The 19,448-nt window shown below is 51.2% G+C and overlaps 1 protein-coding gene across 5 annotated transcripts in view; it reads left to right on the top strand.

Annotated features, from left to right (window-relative positions):
- CAMK2A (calcium/calmodulin dependent protein kinase II alpha) overlaps window positions 1–19,448 on the top strand; it is a 78,429-nt gene that overhangs the window by 43,725 nt on the left and 15,256 nt on the right. For 3 of the 5 annotated variants that reach the window (XM_065555098.1, XM_005295809.5, XM_005295808.5), the window contains exons 4-12: window positions 2,925–2,979; window positions 4,601–4,666; window positions 6,362–6,434; window positions 8,295–8,397; window positions 9,883–9,966; window positions 11,001–11,095; window positions 11,932–12,054; window positions 13,766–13,849; window positions 15,849–15,891. In XM_065555098.1, the coding sequence (XP_065411170.1) occupies window positions 2,925–2,979; window positions 4,601–4,666; window positions 6,362–6,434; window positions 8,295–8,397; window positions 9,883–9,966; window positions 11,001–11,095; window positions 11,932–12,054; window positions 13,766–13,849; window positions 15,849–15,891 (726 nt within the window). The remainder of the gene's footprint in view (window positions 1–2,924; window positions 2,980–4,600; window positions 4,667–6,361; window positions 6,435–8,294; window positions 8,398–9,882; window positions 9,967–11,000; window positions 11,096–11,931; window positions 12,055–13,765; window positions 13,850–15,848; window positions 15,892–19,448) is intronic. The other 2 variants (XM_024103707.3, XM_065555099.1) reach the window with 1 other exon arrangement.

Below are 19,448 nucleotides of genomic sequence, written 5' to 3'. Positions count from 1 at the left end.
CTGGCAGGGACCTCGAGAGGTCATCTAGTCCAGTCCCCTGCACTCATGGCAGGACTAGTTATGATCTAGCCCTGACAGGTGTTTGTCTAACCTGCTCTTAAAAATCTCCAATGATGGAGATTCCACAACCTCCCTAGGCAATTTATTCCAGTGCTTAACCACCCTAACAGTTAGGAAATTTTTCCTAATGTCCAATCTAAACCGCCCTTGCTGCAATTTAAGCCCATTGCTTCTTGTTCTATCCTCAGAGGTTAAGGAGAACATTTTTCCTCCCTCCTCTTTGTTACAACCTTTTATGTACTTGATGTTTCTCTCTGGACCCACACAGCCATCACAGGAAGACAGAAAAGTCGTAACTGAGCGTGAGAATAACTGGATGAATGCAGGTCTCTGAGCATCGGAGGATGAATACATAAACCAGCAATGTGAAAGGGGGGAAAATACCAATAAATTAGAATAACAGCCACGGCTCAAATCAGTTCCACAAAAGGGACCGAGAGCCAAGACCCACTCAGGCATGACAACCCTTTTCCTTTCTCTTCATCATTATTAATGAAAACGCAACAATAAACCTCCCGGAGGACTGCCTCGCAGCGAGACATCAGCGTTGATGGGTCATCGTCTTCCTGGGCAGTGATGATAGTGGCGACGCCAGTCGTGCCTTTGAGAGGAGACTGGATGTCAAAGCAGGCGACAGCCTTCTTCCGGAGAGAACACAGTCAAAAAACTACAAAGAGAACAAGTCGCTTCTGAATTGCACCTCTGTGCAATGAGTATCTAATGAGCTGGACTAATAGATACATGACTGCAGCCAAAGTGAACCCAATCGCTGTTCCAAGAACCCCCTGATTGTTCTCCATTGGAGGTCTTGGAAGTGGCTCTCCACATGCCCTGGGGCACAGGCTGGTGTGACTACTAGTGAAAATAGTGTATGTGATGTGACTCTTCATTGGTGATGTCACCTGACTGCCCAAATGGGAGGGTGTCCATTGGGGAGCACGATCTTGGTGGGTTTGATGACTGTACATCTGCACTGGGGCACAAGGTCATTGGGGGAGCTGAGTTGGCTGAGCACAGGTCATGGGAGCATGTGCTTTCTTAACTCTAGCAATTCCTTCCTAGCCTTTCTTTATATTGTTTCCTTTACAAAATGGTGTTTAAATCCCCCTTTTGCTCCAAATGTGACACCCTCCAATGCATGCTCCCCATTCCCAGCGGGGACCTGGTTCACAAGTGCAATCACCATCAGTTGTGGGATCTGCCTGCTGAGCTCTTCTTCACCTTGGGGTGATATTAACGACTGAGCATTTTACTGAATCTGGAAAATAATGTGAGGAATGCAAAGAATCTGCATTCAAAATCAGAGCTGGATCTAGCCTGAGGGCATATTATCTCCCACTATCCCATGAGCCCGAGGACAGTAAATATAAAGTATGAAGAAAATTTCCATATGGGCCGAGGCCAAATTAGCTGTGATCAAAGTGTGAGTAGCTAAAACTCCGCTCAATTTTAACGAGAAATGAGATTTAAAAAAACCCACATTTATGTGTAAAATTTTTCCTTTTACCCCTAGTTTCTAAAGATCGTTTTCAAAAGTATTGAGACTTACTTGATCATACTGAGACCAGGCGACAGACACACAGGCAGAAAGGGTTAAATGTATTGTATGTACAATCTAAATGTCACTAGAAGAAGATGTGGGGTCCTGGGACATAGGGGACCGTGAATTAAAACAACGAGGGCCAAATTCTGCTCATATTTTCACTGGTGCAACTATATTGAGGTTGCTTCTAATTCTATCTATCTATCTAATCGCCTTATTTCTGTGCCATCTCCATCACTGTAGTATTGGAATGCCAAACTTTGTAACTGAGAGCAGAATTTAGCCTCAAGACTCTGAATTAAGGGAAGAGGTGAGACGTTTCTTGACTGCATTCAGTCTGACTAGAGTTCTGCTCAGAACAACAATACAAAACAGAGCTTAATTGGTAATGCAAGAGCTGCGGGGCTCAAGCAATTTTTTTTACATTCATAACTGATCAGCAAGCCCAGAGGTGCCAGGGCTCAGCCCTGACAAGCCCTGGCACAAATTAAGCACTGCTACAAAAGCATTGTGTCCCGACACACCCTGAGTCGTGTGTAGCACTTGGAATGGATTCCTCGGGAACTGCCATTAGCCCAGAGCCCAAGTGCCTGGAAGCAGACGGGAGAGGCCGTTCTTTGGACATTACAACACGATGCTGCTCTTTCCATGCTAGGTCTTTGGTCAAACAACAGTACTGGTGAAGAGAGGGGGGATGTTTAATAAGAAAGGGTTCCCATAGCTGCTCTCAGACAACCCCACCATGTGATCCACCTGGATCCCCCAGGAGAAAGGGAAGTCACAGAGGAAAAACATTGTATTCCCAGCAGCAGAGAAACTCTGCCTGCAAGAATGCTGCCGTGGCAGGGCTCCCTTTGCAGCCCAGCATCCCTCTTGATTAAACCACCCTAATCCTGGGGATTAGAGAAGCGTGTGTGGCTGAAATACTGCTCGATGCCCGAGATAACCAAGCAGCTGCCCAGGGCCTTAGCCAAGCATGAGCGCTATGTGCAAACCACAGACAGCTCCTCGTTTTGGAAATGACCTTGAACCTTGCACCTCCCAGGGCTGGGAGAATCACTGTTGTGGGAGGGACACTGGTAAGGCCGTGAGAGCACCGCTTAGCTGTTGCAATAGTGAGCAGCACGAGGCACTGGGAAGGCTGTCGGAGGAAAACTCTCTGGGTTACGGGGCTCCCCTGCTGTTCCTCTGCCATCCCCTGGGGAACTCTTGCTGCAAAAGGGAAACAGGCGGGCACACGAACGAGAGCGGCCGCGGATTGGGTCTGTGAGTACGAAGGACGTTGTGGCTGGTAACTCTCGCCCTTTTGTCTCCATTGCAGTGAGGCTGCATGACAGCATCTCCGAGGAGGGCCACCACTACCTGATATTTGACCTGTAAGTAATGGTGATCATTGTGTTTCATCCTTTGCCACAAGGGCCATGTTCTTCCGCCACCATGCAAAGCCATCGTACCCCTGACTCCTGCATGGGAGGGACCTCTCTGTGGGGCCTGAAGCCACTGCCATGGAGAGGCAGCGTTCCAGAGGGGAAGGCACAGAGTAACGGGGCAGGCTGGAGAGGCCATTTTGCGCCTGCTTCCAGCATTAGTCGAATTAGCTTTGTGTCCTATGCAGATCAGCCCTTCAGGCTTCTCAGAGCAGCAATTAGCATATTTAATGCAGCCTCCCTAGGGGTCCCGATGCTACCACTGCTCCCTGCTTGTGTCAGTGATCCCGCCTTGCGCTGCAGCTTCTGTTCCTTCCCCTTGGAGACAGAGGAGCTCTGCATCCAAGTAATCTCTAAGATGCTCTACTTTGCATGGTACATCCTGCCCCCCCCCCCCCTTGCCCTCCTCTCCCCTGCCTGGTTGCTCTTGGCTGTTCCTCTCCCTTGCTGCCCAGGGAAGGACTGCAACACTGGAATGTGATGGGTTTGCTGGAAGCAGGGGGTGGGTCATTTCCAGAGCACCCGGAAAGTGAAGAGCGTAATTTAATGAGAGTTGGAAGGGCATAAAGATCCGGGCCTGTCCAGAAGCGTGTGTGAGTGTGCAGATTTTAGGGCCAGGTGGGACCATTGTGATCATCTGATCTGACCTTTTCCCAAAGACCCCCTTCACTCTCTGATCCTTCTGGGGTGGGTGACAGGATGGCTCAGGGGCCAGCCCCGTCCCACTCCAGATCACTAGATCAGATACAGCCCATCTCATGGCCGCTTGGTGGCCTCCTCTGAGAAAGGATCTGGTGAGCTCTGTCCAGCACCGCCAGACTGCTGGACTCTCACTGACCCTGACCGTTCCAGGTGCCTGGCTGAGAACTGCATTGAAATGGGAAATGAACCACCCTCCCACCCCTGCAGATGGTTTGAAAGGAAGTAACGTCAGGCAAAGAGATCCCTGGTCTTTGGGAACCCGGCTTTAGCCCATCACGGATGGAATGTGCTGCCAGGTTAAAGTGGGGTTATGCTGAAATCGCTGGAACTGCCTGCTATGTGCAGCCGCACAGCAGATGCACGTGGGTTAGATGAGTCTAGTACTTTTGGTGGCATGTAACTCATTAAATTTCCCAGCATGCTCTCCTCCAGCCACAGGATCCATTTCTTGGAAGCTGCTCCCCCAGTAGGTGGGAAAGAAGCACTGATCAGCTGGGAGAAATGAGTTAGCAGGAGCCATTCCTCCATCTTTCTCTCCCCAGACCCTCCAAGCTCAAACATATCCGCACACCGGTTCCTGAACCGAGGAGCCACGCTTGGGGAGTGGGTTAAAATGGGAATTCAGTTCTCTCGTTGCCTGGGAAAAAAATGACCAGGTGCCCAAGCCCTGTCACCTACCAGTTCCACACACCCCTTCACCCCCAAACATACTCGCCCCTGTTGTACCTGCTCAGTCTCCGCTGATCTGCTTGTCCGGTTGTGTTTTGATTCGTTCCGTGGGTCAGATTGCCAGCTGGTATAAATCCGCGCAGCTCTTGCATGTAGAGCGTCCCGAGCTGACATTATGCTTTGTCTGTTTCATTCACAGTGTCACGGGTGGGGAGCTGTTCGAGGACATTGTGGCCAGAGAATACTACAGTGAAGCAGATGCCAGGTGAGGACGGAAACATACCAAATATAATCCTGCAAGGCTTGGCAGCTGTACCCAGCCAGGCAAGGGAAGGGACGAGATGCCCAGCCTTCACCAATAGCTTGAAGTCTGTCCTCAGCCAAGGACTCGTGTATTTATTTTATTTACAGTAGCAGCGCCTCAGTTTCCTCCCCATTGTATATTGATTTTATAGCGGCGCTCCAAGATCTGCTGCTCTTGCTTCTCCACGCGATGTGACACTGCAAGTGGCTTATTCTAGCCAACACATTTTCCATGCCAAGGATTCTGTGCGTAACCACACTGCCGATTCTCCGAAGTCAAAGCCAACTGCTTTAAGTGAATACAGACAGGCACTCCCCTTGCCCCAGATTGATAATGATAGTGTCCGACCTGCCTGCCTGATTGGTAGCAGCTGGACTCCCCCGCTCCTCAGTCACCAATGTGTGGGATAGGCGAGGCCGGGAGAATCCTGGCATCCCAGCCAGGAGATATGGGGGCCAGTACCTTGTGGAGGCCTAGGAAGATATGGTAGAGATGATCACATTCTTGACATTTACCAGTTGCAATAGTTATTTTGATGTATTTAAAGGCGTATCTATGGCATTCATCACTGGTGTATCGGAGCACCTTGCAAATATTAATGAATTAAGCCTCAGCGCAGCCCTGGGAGGAAGGGAAGCATTAGCTTCATTTTACTCAGGCGTGGAAAGATGAGGTGACTGGCTCAAGGCCCCGCAGGAAGTCTGTGGTAGAGCTTTGAATAGAACCCATGTTTCCAGTGCCCTTAACCACCAAATAATCCTTCCTCCCTTTACCAGTGTCTTTATGGACTAAGCCATCCCAAACACTGGGAATAATACTGAGCTTCGGGTAAACAGCCACGCAGTAAACTTCCGATTCAAGGCTCCTGCATGAAAACGTTAGCTTTATTTCCTTGTTTGGAATGAGCTTTTTACTGAGTGTTCTGCGTGCACTGAATACGTTTGTAACCAATCCACCTATTAGAACCCTGCAAAAATGTAAATCAAGACCTTTTGTTTTGCAGACAAATGCTTTGTGATCAAAGTTATAATCCCCTCTTGGCACCTGGAACTTCTTTTTCTTTCTTTTTCATGCATACAATAGAGTGTGCCTGATTTAATGAGCTATAAATAACAAACAGACCCGATGAGACCTACAAGCATAAGTCAGGACTAGGGAAATGGGGCTGGAGTTACCATAAGCTTTACGTCTTACGGGTTCTTCCGCTCTGCTTGATGTTATCGCACAAACTCAGGCGGGCGTCCTGATTTCACCAACGCCCGTTATCAAGTTCTCCATGCAGCCGCTCACATTGTTTCTATGGGAATTGTTTGGATTGTTTTAGCTCATTACCTCTGACCACCAGGAGACTTCCTACGGTAACCTGTGCGCTCCTTTTCTATTGTTCACTAAGTCTGGCTGAAGGATTCAATGACCCCCAACTGGGGATTTCATTGGCAATCAGGTTTTGATAGTTCTACCTTCCTCCATGCAGCACCTACATGGGACTCTGTAGCGTGAGATTCTGAGCCACGCTGTGTGGTTGCTAGTGGGAAAAGGAATGGGGAGTGTGGGAAGTGAGGAAAAGAGATAAAAATGAAGGGACACGCCTAAGGAAGCCCTATCTCTGCTGCTCTCCCAGAGCACAGATGTGACTTGTATGACTTCTCTCTGCAGTCACTGCATTCAGCAGATCCTGGAAGCTGTTCTACATTGCCACCAGATGGGCGTGGTGCACCGGGACCTAAAGGTAAGAGCTGTGGTGAAGGTCCCTACATGTATACGTGTAACGGCCAGTGCTTCCAGGATATAACAACATCATAAAGAGAGAGAGAGCCCTAGAAGCCTTGTCCTGTAACCTTCTCTGGGGAGGTCTGGTGCACCTGTAACACTGCGAGAAGAATTCCTTTTGGGAGCTACCGAAAGCCAAGGGTGAAGGTAACAATGAGGAGATCCTAGCTCAAGATCCCTTGTCAGGCCAACTTTTCCTTCCAGAAGGATGCAGCTGGTCTGCTTAAAAATGCCTTTCTCCTGCTCTGGAGGGAACGAAGTTAGCCCCAGAGGAAGACATGGGTAGGTTTGGAGGGAGTGCTTCATGGTGGCCATTGGTGGGGACTCAGTGGAGACCTATTCAGTCCCCTGTGGCTGGAAAATTGGTAAGTGACTGTGAGGCTTCAGGTCCCCACCTGGGCCTCCTCAAATCCATCCTCCAGTGGCGGGGAGAAAAATGACCCATGCTCTCATATCATCTGGAACAGGAAGTTCTCCAGGGCTTGATTATCCCGGTATAGTCTTGGAGCCTGAAAACCTCAGCTGTCCCACAGAGGGAATTCAATTCAGTAACACTGAGCTCCTGTAGCAGAGACACTCCCTTCCTGCAGGCCAGGGGTTTTAAGGCTCTGGCTTAATACAAGCTGGTCTATAATGTTCTCTCACTGGAGAGAGCTCTTCTCAGATCAGCCCAGCAGCCTCTCCTGTAAAGGGAAGCTCATCCCACCTCTTCCTCTCAAAACGCCTCCCTAACTCAGGCCCAAATGCAGGACGAGTGCGACTTCCAAGTCTGTCTCGCCCTACAAAGACGCCAATAACTCTGGTAATACCTGGGAACCAATTGGTGCTGTCATCAGTTTGTTCGCCCACCGTTTGTCTGGGGATTATTGAGCCAGCTGCCCTGATTCCAGGCCGGCTAATGCAGTTGAAAGAGCAGAACTAGACTATCACTCTCTCTAATAGATGTAATAACGTTGCCACTGAATGGGAGCCCGGAGTCGGGCGCCTCGGCGGAGGTGGAAACCGGATTCATGTGTCTTCATCAGCCCTAACGTAGGGAGTGATGGAGCCTGAACAGCAGCCTATTAATAAGGACATAAGCACTGAGGGCTTTCCTGGCCATGACACCTCTTGTTTCTACGTGAGAAAAAGAGATCAGGGCGAGCTGTCCGTGAGGGAACCTCTGATCTGTAACACATACGATTGTTTTCCCTTCCCTGAAGAAGCAAGGGGCCAAATTCAGCAAGGAGTCCGAGGGAGCCTAAGCTGGTCTACGTCACTCCTCCTTTCAGCCACGCAGACTTGAATGTTCCACGACCTCAGACTCCCTTAGACTCCCATCCACTTACCACTGGGTAACGTAACCTCCCCATGCACCCATGACCCCTGAATTTGGCCCTCTGAGTCTGTGTAAGGCAATGCAAGCTAGTGTATCCGTAACTCACAGGCCCAGGGGCTGGAAGAGAGGAATGTAGCAGGAAAAGCAACGAACAGGAGGCTGTCAGAAAGTAATTGTGGCAGGCCACCCATTTATTCTATCTTACACCTTCTTCCAGCTCCTCCAGTTCTGCTCCCTTCTGTGTCACAGAGTAGGCGGAATAGTGTGTCTAGGGCAGTCGACGTATAACAGAGCCACCCCCTGGGCTTCTCCGTTAAATGTCTCCCAGCCGGCGTCTGATGGGGGACAGTCCCCTACCCAGAATCCGGACTGGGAGTTCTGCTGGCCAGAGCCAGTCAGAGAGCCCTAGGAAAGGGGTCCGGCTTGTGCCCACGTTGTTTGAATCCAGTATCGGGAGGGTGTTTTTTTTCTTTTCTCTCTATCCCTCGCTTCCTCCTGTAGCCGGAGAACCTGCTGCTGGCATCCAAACTGAAGGGAGCTGCGGTCAAGCTGGCAGACTTCGGCCTAGCCATTGAGGTGGAAGCGGATCAGCAGGCTTGGTTTGGTGAGTGGAAATGGTCGGGCGGGGGATTGAGGAGGGATTGTTTTGCATTTCCCGTTTCTATATGTGTGGCGAAACAGCTCCCCTCCCCCCCACTGTCCGGGAATGTTTTATTAATGGCACAAGCAGCGCGGGTACCTTGAATATTTATCCCTGAATCTAACCAAAGGGTTAAAAAATTTCCACTGAGCTCCTAAGGGCCAGCAGGGATGGGGAAGGGTGTGGAATCTTGACTAGTCGCTTGCAAAGCAGCAGTTTTGGCAGCCTTCAAGGCTGAAACCATCCTATGGTGCATTTGGGATAACCCATTTGTTTCCATTGGGAAAATACACTCTTGCGTCCCAGAGGTGCCCAGGCAAGATATAAGCCAAGTAGCTGAATGGGGATTCAATGAATGGATGCGCAAAGCTAGAACATGAGTCATGGAGATACTATAAGGGTTTGATGACTGCATGATGGATACACAGCCAGTGTCCCCTCTGCTGTGCTCCCAGTCCACCATTGGCTTATACCATGTTGCAGTCCCTGTGTACTGCCATCTCCTAGGACAATGGGGAAAAGATGTGTAAAACTGGTCTTCTGGACAATGCTTGAAACCCAATGAGGCCTCAGTAATAGGGGTGGGCTCCACGTTCACCAGGAGAGGGTGTCATATACATCTTCATAAGCAAACCTGCCAATGTAGAGATGAATACAAAGGGAGAAGGCAGGTGTAGGATGCAAACCCAAGACTTCTTTCCTAATGCTGTGCCAGCACCCGGTTCAGTAGGCTGGCTCTGTGCCTTGCATGACTCATTTTCCTATCCTTCCTTAACCCATCTGATTAGCTGCTAATAGGCCAGGACTTCCTAACCACAGGACAGATTGTTTCTCAGTTACACCAGTGTCAATCTGGAGTAACTGCGCCCACGTCAATGCAGCTAAATCATTGGATTGACACCCAGAGCAGAATCTGACCCAGTGCACTCACAGCCCCGAATGAACAGGCACTGAACTCTGAGGACCTGTAATCAGATTATGCGAGCGTGGGCCCTCTGGATGGCCAATTATCTTTGTTACGGCCGTTCTCAATGGACTAATTGCGGCAGAAGACACAAGTCACACGTTTGTCTCGCAGTCGGCTCTTGGGAGCTCAGTACTTCTGGCGAGTGCTGACGTGACTGGGTGTTGTCTGGGTTTGGTTCCATAGGCGCCGACTCCATGGGTGCTCCGGGGCTGGAGCACCCCCGGGAAAAAAATAGTGTGTGTCTGTTCAGCGACGTGCAGGAGGCGCAGGGGGTAAGGGGGAGGAGTGGGGGCAGGAAGCGATGGAACGGGGTGGAACAGGGTGGTGGCGGGAAGAGGCAGGGTGGGGGTTTGGGGGAAGGGATGGAGTCGGGGTGGGCTGGGATGAAGTGAGGGTGGGCCGGGGGTGGGGGTTTGGGGGAAGGGATGGAGTGGGTGTCCCCTGGGGACTGAGGAAGTCGGCGCCTATGTTTGGTTCGTTAGGTTTCGCAGGCACACCAGGGTACCTTTCTCCAGAAGTGCTCCGGAAGGATCCCTATGGCAAAGCTGTGGACCTCTGGGCGTGTGGTAAGTCAGACTGAGGTTAGCAACCAGGAAAGCAGGACAGACACATTTGGGAGACGGAAGAAGCAGCCAAGCTTCTCATTTCCTGCATTCTGTGCCACACCCACCAGCATCTCAGAGATGTGTATATTTCAGCATGCTCATTCTGAAGCTGCGGGTGCGAGGGCGGCCTATATCAGAAGGGCTGCACCCCTGCCATTCTGTGAGCCACATCTTCTCTGCCCAGCTGCCATCGCTCCTAGCACCTGACGGCATCACTGTATGTTTAATTTAAGTCTTGAACAGCTACGTTCTTCTGAATGTTAAACCATCAGTGATGCCAGAGCGGCCCTGTGTTAACAACATGTGACATTGGCTTTCCATTCCACCCATGTCACGAGAGAGACCACTGCTCAGGAATAGGGTGCTCTCCAGCAGTCACTCCTTTCCTTGCAGACCAACTCTGAAAATGCCGCTGGGGTGGCAGTTTTCTCCAAAATGCCAGCACGTTGTGAAATGCCAGCGCTCTCCCTGGGACGTGCCAGTTGCATGTGAGGCCAAACCCAGTGCCTCACGTATCTGGAACACAATGCACCAGTGACCCAGTTAATTAAAAGCTTCACCTTCAAATTGATTTCACAGCTCAGGCACGTGGAGAGGCACTGCTCTCCGTATGGGCTTCCCGAATGTCGCATGGCGCAGCCTGAAACAGATTTCTCTGAAGGCCAAACTGTTTTCAAGGAGACCCGTGCGCAATGTGTGCCTACGTTTGTGTGCACAGTTGCTGTGACTGCGTGCACAGATCAGAGAGCTGCACGCATGCGTGGCATCTAACCTGTCATTTGCATGCACGGGCATCATGGCTGTGTGTACGTGAATGTCAGCCTGAAATTGGGTAGGCAAGAGAGCCCTACTTAATAAAATCGACCCTCACCTCTAACTTCTTTTCCCTGATTTAGACCAACACAGAACTTGGGCCCACACAGCTCTCCTAACTCTCTCCCACCTCCACTTGATAGAGGTTTATAATAATATGCCCCTATCCCTCTCTTGTACAGGAGTCATTCTCTATATTCTGTTGGTTGGGTATCCTCCCTTTTGGGATGAGGATCAACACCGACTCTACCAGCAGATCAAAGCCGGAGCATATGATGTAAGTAGCTTTGTTTTTCTCCCCTCCCCACTCGTCTCTCACACACTCTTCTTCTCCTCTCTCCGGCCCCCATCTTGCCTCCAAGTCATCGCTTTTGACTCTTTATAGAACTAGGACCAGTAGCTGAGACCAGTTGCTGGCTTGAAGGAAACCAAGTGCGCCATTCTGTCTGTGCTTGTGAGTGGCAATGGGGAAGACCACATCCACCCTCACAAACACAGCCATTTCAAGGCCTGGTGGAGGAAGGTGTGCGCTTTGGTTTTCTCTGGGGAAACAGCACGACACCGAAAGGCTACGATTGCTGTAGGGCAGCTTGGACAGATCTTCCTCTGGAGTCCCTCTCGGAGCTGTTGCTGCTCCGGAAATGTCTGTTGGGGACAGTACGAACACTCTAGCTGCCTGCTGATGCTGGGCTCATCAGCTTAAAGCTCGGAGTCTTTCCTGCCTCCGGCCTCCCCACCTGAGCCAAAGGAGAATTCCCATGCAAGAGAGCAGCGTTAGGGTTGATATTTTCTTTGTAAGCTGCTACTCCAGGCTACAGGGGGGACAAGGCAGTGGGGAAAACAACAGTGGGTCTGATTCTCTCCAGTAGAGGATAGACTTTCTCCTACTGTCCACTATTTCAGGCATCTCACTCCCTGAGCTGGCAGAATTAACCATTCACTCTCCCTTTGGCCAAAACCCACCACATCCTCCCAGCATGAGAGGCTCATCCTCTTGGAAGAGGACTGTGCGGGAATGAGCCAAACTTTATCTGGATGGGCTGGGCAGCAGCAGAAATGCCCCTGACGTCACTGCCTTTGGCACTCTCACGTCCGGCCCCTTTGCCTTTGCAGTTCCCTTCACCCGAGTGGGATACCGTCACTCCTGAAGCAAAAGACCTCATCAACAAGATGTTAACCATCAACCCATCCAAGCGTATCACGGCAGCAGAGGCTCTGAAGCATCCATGGATATCGGTAAGCATGGCGTACAGGGTGGGCTACTCAGGGCGCTAGCCAGACACTGGAAGGACGGGCAGCTTAGCACACAGCTGGGAGATGTGGTCTGTTCTGTGATGCGGGAACATCTCTGTTAAGGATGAAGGTCCAGAAATTGGGAGGTTTTATGCAAATGATGGGACACCTCACTTTGCATATTGATGAATAGGCATCGCCTTGTGTGTGGCCTGTCTACCTGCTGTGTAATGAAATCCTCCTCCCAGGTGTCGCTCCTCTGATACAGCGACAGGCATTTCTCTAAGTCAGCACGAGACATTTAGGTGTCGTTAAGCCTTAGTGCAAGTGAAGCATTAATACGAACTCACATTAAATGCTTGAGCCCGGACAGCCTGGTGATGGGAGGAAATGTGCCATCTTAGCCAAACCAAGAAAAACGCTGCCTTCTGTTTACAGCTAGGTTTCTGACCGTCATAATATTGTCTTCACGTGGCAAAAATGCTCGTTCTCTAGTGCCTTCTGGATCTTTAATGCTTCACCTCAGATCTGCGACGTGCTCCCTTACTTCCCGGCCACAGGGCCCTATTGTGTGGGCTGTAACAGTTAGGGCATGTCTACACACAGATGTAAGTTGACCTATGTTAGATCAACTTACAGCCACTGCTGGCTGATGTCTACACTACCCTCCTTCTGTCAGTGGTGCGCGTCCTCACCAGGAGTGCTTCCACCAGCTGAAGAGGGGTAGTGTGGGGGGCTGAGAGCCAGGGTGCTCAGCTCTGTGCAGCTCCTCGCTGGGAGCCCAGCTGCCCCCCAGTCTCCCGGCTTCTCACCTCCCAGCCGGGAGCCGGGGGCAACGGCCTGGGCTTCTCGTCTCCCCTGTCCCCACCAGGAGTGGGGGCAGACAGGCTGTAGCGGCTTTCTTGTCAATCTCACAGCTCCAGCATGGAACCCTGAAACTGACAAGGCAGCCAGCAGCCGATGTAAGTAACGCAGTGTCTACCCGGACACTGCCTCGCCCTGACTACGCTGACACACGCCCTACGCCTCTCGTGGAGGTGGAGTTATTATGTCGGTGTAGCAGGGCACTTACATCGGCCGGACAAGGCTGCAGTGCGTACGCTGACCTAATTCCGTCAGCGTAAGCTGCCTTACGTCGACCTAACTGTGTAGTGTAGGCCAGGCCTTAGAAATAGGAAAGTCCCCCAGGCAGGGGCCAGAAACAGAGCTCCTTTCCATGGCAGAGATTGTCCCAAAGCCTGAGACTCCCCGACACACCTTTCATCCCATAAAAGTCTAATCAACGACCAAAGTGAAAAATCATCCCTGAGCTTAGCCTCACTGCCATGTATAATCCATGCCTGAAACCCCTCATCACATCCCTCCACAGCAAGGAACTGCAGTGTTAATCATCCAGACAAATCAGTCAGCCCAGGGCATAGCTAAGCTCTCTGCAAGCTAATTTACAGCCCACTGCACAGCAGAGCGAGGAACAAATGAACGAAGAGGGTGGATAACTCACGCTACCCATTAAAGTTTTATCTGCTGCTCCCAGAGAGGCCCACACAGCTGCATACAGCAATGGCCATATGCCTGAGCCAGGAGAGCCAGAATGCGTGTGTGTGAGCATGGGAGAGCAACAGTGTGTGTGCGTACATGTGTGCACTTCCCCAGGTCCTCGGGTCTCCAGGTTTCTCCCCTCCACTAATGAGCGGGCTCTCCTTCCCTCTTCTAGCACCGCTCCACCGTGGCGTCATGCATGCACAGACAAGAGACAGTGGACTGCCTGAAGAAGTTCAACGCCAGAAGAAAGCTAAAGGTAATTCGCAGGGCCCATCCCCGCCGCCCAGGTACCTTTGGGAACCAGTTGGGAAATGCCCGATGAGTTTGTTTTCCTGAACAGAAGATGTGTCACAGGGTGGGAGTCCGGGTTATCCTGTGAGTTTGCATTTCAGGGGAGCCAGACTGGCCAGGGAAAGGAGAGGCTGAGCTGAGGGGCGGAACATTAGAAACCAGGCACAAATGGATGTAAAAGAGGAGGTGGTTCGCCTGCCCCACCTGCTGTGTCTGACCAGGGTTGCTAGTTATTTTGAGGAAGTCATCTGTTGGGTGTGTTGCAAGCAAGTTGGGAAATCCGTATTTCCCCCAGGACAGGAACGATGATAGACATTTATAAAGCACCTTTCAGCCGCAGGGATGCCAAAGCTAAACAGTGCTCCAGGGTGTCTTCTTCTGCCACTAGGGGGCAGCCCTTTTAACGGTGCACAGCAGTGCTACCACCACAGCGGGTTAGAGCCGGAGGGGAAGAAGGACTGTTGTATCCAATTAACAATGTAGGGGGAATTATAGGTAGGTAAAATGCTGGAGTAGAGACATCACCCGGCAGTTGGGGCTAACGCCTAATACACTGACAAAAAGTGCTATTGGATCTTGAAGGATCAGAAGGAGTCAGAACTTTGATTTTTCCATCTCATCCAAAAAGGCCACACCTCTAGTAACACAGTGCCCCCAGCACCATGCTGTGTATTCATTCCATACTGGCTTGTGAAGAAGAGTGCCGAACACTGGGTCATTAACACCAACCACTTCCAGCAGCGTATTACTGTTCATAGAATAGCAGGGTTGGAAGAGACCTCAGGAGGTCATCTAGTCCAACCCCCTGCTCAAAGCAGGACCAACCCCAACTAAATCATCCCAGCCAGGGATTTGTCAAGCCGGGCATCTGTTTCATGGAGGTCTCCAATCTAAGCAGTGATCTAGCCCTGCCCTTCGTTAGCCTGGGAGGGCTGATGGGTTTGCAGCACAAAGCAGGTGGCTCCAGACTGGTAACAAGATTGGCAAGAAAAGAAACTGGCAATAATCTATGTTTACTATTCATCTCAGCAAGTAATCAGATTAGTTCAGGTCTACACCTCTAAGTAGTAATCCGTTACTGTAACCAATTACTCAAATCTCATTATATGCGACCTGACAAGTTAGCAGAGTCGACTGGAAAATGGAAAACATTTCTGCAGTACCTTTTTTTCTGGTTTGGGTCAAATTTAGCTTTGATGGAAATGTCTCCCCCAGCTGTAATTAGTATAAGAAGTTACTTTAATAGCATTGGCCCTGATTCTGACCTCCATTACACCCATTTAAATCTGGAGTAATTCCACTTGTTACAATTTACACAGACTAAACTGAAATCAGAGTATGGCCCTGCATGTCTGATGCTTCTTTTAATCTCACAGGTATAGGCAGTTTAGTAGCCAGCCTTGGGACTGTGGTCAGGGAGGCAAGTACAGGAGAATAAACTGTTATTGAGAAGTAAAAGTATGTGTTACTGGAGTGAGCAGAGTCCTGGCGTTTTGGCCATTTTCACTCTGGCAGAATCTCAGAAGGGCAGGTGATGTGGGGGGAATTTCTCAGAGGAATCTCAAGATAAGGAAACATCCCAGAAACTCCCCATGGAAATCTCTCTGCTGGTCTGGTCCCGGTGCCTTTGGAACACAGGGCCAGAGAAATGATGCCATTGCATGGCCCATAAAAAGCCCCAGGGGAGAGCTCTAGATTGCCTGCACAAGAAGGTTGTAAATCATCCCATCCCTCCCATTACCACCCAAAGACTCGGATTGTAGGGCCCCTACCCAGGACCTGTTTCTACAGACTGTTTTCTGTGTCTGTTAATATCATCTCTGGACTACGTTCATGCCCCTGTGCAACCTCCCACCAGCTCCAGCTGGTTCTGTTTTCCACCGGCTACCTTTGAATAGAAGGACAAACAGATGGGCCTGACCCTGAGCGGTCTCTCTTTCCTTTCTGCCTTTTGTGTATTTCAGGGAGCGATTCTCACTACGATGCTGGCAACCCGGAATTTCTCTGGTAGGTGTTGTCTTGGCACCTCACTCTCTTTACTCGGTTGCTTTGCATTTATTGTATACCCTGGGTTTCGGGTGCTAGGTGGGAGCTGATTTGTACCCACAAACGCCAGCCAAACCCAGAAGCCTTACTGGTAAAGACTGGCGTAGACCATCCCCTCTGCATTTACTCCATGCACATCCCCGTGGGAGCTGACCACGCGTGCTGCGAGTTCCTAATGGATGTCGTTCTGGGATGCAGCACCAGGCTGGCAGCAGGGACGGTGACCTGGAGAAGGGAAGGGGGAGAGATGTATGGCCCAAGAGGGGGTGGAATCGAGGGCTTGGGAAATCACAGTTCCTGGAGATTTGGTCCTGAAGGGCTTTATATGCATTTGCCTGCTAGCAGTTCACGTGCAGCCGTGTTCACATCCTGGGGAGGTGCTGGGGCGGAGAAGGTGCAGCCTCTCTTTTCACAGCTCTGTGGCGAGTGGCTGGCGCTCAGATCCAGCCCAGAGGGGAAAGCTCCTGTCACTGTAATAACCCCTCCCTCAGGCATGCCAGGAGTGGGCCCCAAGGAGAGCTCTCCCAGCATCTCTGGGCAGAAGGGAAGAGAAAAAGCCTTTCGGGAAAGGTCCGGGTTCAGCCTCTATCTAGGTTGTGACTAATGAGAGGCAGATTTGGCCCAAGTCATGTGGGCCTCTCTGCAAACATCAGTACAAAGATGTGGAACCTAATCATGTAAAGGGCCCCCAATACGTTCCCCTTCCATTGAGGGTCCTCTGGGACGGGAACTGCAAACCCAAGGGCCTCGGGTGCCAATGGCTGGCCCTGCTGTGAGGGGGAGAACACCACTATACCCATCATGGCATGCGAGTTATCAGGTTGTTTTCCCTGCAAGGCTGGTCTTGGAGCGCAGCCCTAAGTGAAAAGATTTCTCTCTGTGTGGGGGAGGGGGTTAGAGAGTCATGGAAAAATTGCCTTGCAGTCTGGCCCTTTGGAAGCTGTCCAGGTACGGTCAGAACTAGACCACAGCAGCCCCCGGAGGCTTGAGTCTCTGTCTGTTTCCCTCCTTTCTTTTTCTGCATTTCCTTCTCTCCCTCTCTAGTGGAGAGTCCTGTGGTCAGATTTCAAGCAGGGTTAAAGCTACTGGGAAGTCTTGGTCTGTGCCCAAAGGCTCCACCTCCTTCCCTTCCTCCCAGGGGTTCTCATACAGCTAGCACACGCCGGGGAGAGGGTTTTGTAGCCCATTGTCTACTCTTATGGGTTGCGCAGACATAACTAGCTAGCATCTTCTCTCAAAGCGCCTGTCCCGTGGGGTGTTCAGCAGACTTAAAGCAAACCCTACAGGTGGGAACTCACATAAAGGAATCATGAATTCCCAGATGATTCTTAAGTGTGGCACCCAACGAGATGTCTCACAACGAGTCTGAACCTCAACCCTCAAACTGACATTGAAAGCATCCCCTCTCCAACACAGGCCCCTGCAACTCCCTGTTGCAACCTGCCCACAGCCCTAGCGGAAAAGGCAAAGGAGGGAACTGGTACTTAATGTGCAGGGCTGCAGGCCTGACCTGGCTGTGTCCTCCAGAGAGGGGCGAATCTCTGACCTCAGGGGCCCACCCAACCGAGAAAAGGGGTCGGTGAGATTTGTTGTGGCCACAGGTGTGTTTTGACCTGGACCAGGTTTGTTCCACACTCATTCAGTATGAAGCAAAAAAAGATCTCTGTTAGAAAAACAACATATCGGTGACGGTAAAGCAGGTGACCACTTCTCGGTGCTAGACTAGAAGCTCTTCCGGGCAAGGGACCTCTTCATTTTGCATCTCAGACAGTGCGGAGGACATTGCAGCTGATTATTAACAGTATTGTCGGTTGAAAAGACACGTAACTTTGGAAAATTGCTAACGGGTGGGTAGGCATCACAAAGAGTTTTCTGACCTATTATTGTTCTTGTTTGATCATTTTTTAGCTACCTAGCATCCAAAGCATGCTTGGGGCTTTACAGGCAATTTGAAAAGACACAGTTCCTACCCAAAAGTCTTGACAATCTAAATAGCATTGCAGATTAGCTCTCACCAATCACGTGTATTCTAGGAAGACCCTGAAAACATACCTGGAGCTAATCTGTTTTTTTGTTTGTTAAACAAAGGCCTGTGAACTGGCAATTCATAGACCATCAGGGTTGGAAGGGACCTTAGGAGGTCATCTAGTCCAACCCCCGGCTCAAAGCAGGACCAATCCCCAGACAGATTTTTGCCCCAGATCCCTAAATGGCCCCCTCAAGGATTAAACTCACAGCTCTGGGTTTAGTAGGCCAATGCTCAAACCACTGAGCTATCCCTCCCCCCCAGTTGTATGAACATGATGTGGGCTGTGAAAGCCCCTGGAGCATAATGCTGACCCCCAGCCTCCGCAGCTGCTGGGAGTGGCCAGGAGGAAGTTTAACTTTCTTTTCTAAAGTCCTAACAAAATGTGCCCCCGCCCCAGCTGCTTGCCATACCTCCTGTCCGAGGGCCTGAGTCTCCAGCTCCCTACGCCTTGTACCGTTGTTTGCACCAGTACACTCTGCCCCGGTGTAAATGCGACACAAGGTGCAGGGCAAAGGGTGAATCGGGGCCAGAACCTCTCAAGCCTGGGAGGGGGTTAGCTGGATGCCAGCTCCTCTGGGTGGGGAGAGGCAGGGAGGATGGAGGGTGTGCAGGCGCCAAAGGGATTGTGCACATGGGAGGAGAGCTGGGGAATTTGTGGGGGAGGGGAGGAGGACTCCAGATGCTGGTCTAGGGTGGAGGAACTGTGAGAAGTTCAGCTGAGGAATGGAGGGAGCCAGTGTCTATTCTGGGGCAGGTCTCTGGCCTGGGTTGTACCGGAGGTCAGAGCAGATGATCACAACTGTCCCTTCTGGCCTGGGCATGTGGGATTCTCTGAACAGGTGGCGCGATGGGGGTCGGGACAGGGCACTGTTCGGGTGGGATTGAAAGAGGATGGAGGGTGATACGCCTGTGTGGGGCAGGGCCTTATGGGAAGTCTCAGGAGCTGGACAGAGGATGGTTGGCACAGGGAGCTTGTGAAGTAGCTGCAGACAGTCAGAGCAGGGTGCTTGTCAGATGGGTAAGAGGGAGCAGGAGGTGAGCTGGGAGGGAGGTCAGGTCGAGGACCGCTGGGGCCTGCAAGGGGCATTGGGATTGTTCAGCGGCTGGCGGTGAGGGTCAGCCCCAGGCATTTGTCATGGGGGTGGTTAGGGTTTTGCTGACATGTGGCAGTTGTGGGGGTACGTGGCGGGGTTGGAAGAGTTAAACACCCAGGGGGGATATTCTGTCAAGCCCTACTAAGGGCGAAGGGCCTGACCTTGAGCATTTAAGGCCAGGATGTTCAAAGCTACACCCCATAGTCACTTCCCTTCCCGCATTCTGCCCAGGAATTCACCGGGGTCTCATCCCCCCAGCACGCTCATCTGACCCTTCCGCGTGGGCAGGCGGCTGCTGGAAGTTCATTATCTGTTTGCCAAGGGCGGCGAGCTGGGAGAGCGCCGGAGCGGCCCTGGGGGATGGGGCCTGCGGTGATAGGTGGGCTCAAGGGAGG

The sequence above is a fragment of the Chrysemys picta genome, chromosome 8, assembly GCF_011386835.1.
Source record: "Chrysemys picta bellii isolate R12L10 chromosome 8, ASM1138683v2, whole genome shotgun sequence".
NCBI classification, from domain to species: Eukaryota; Metazoa; Chordata; order Testudines; family Emydidae; genus Chrysemys; species Chrysemys picta.
Note: the sequence above shows the minus strand (reverse complement) of the source record. Positions and strands in the feature narration are given on the sequence as shown.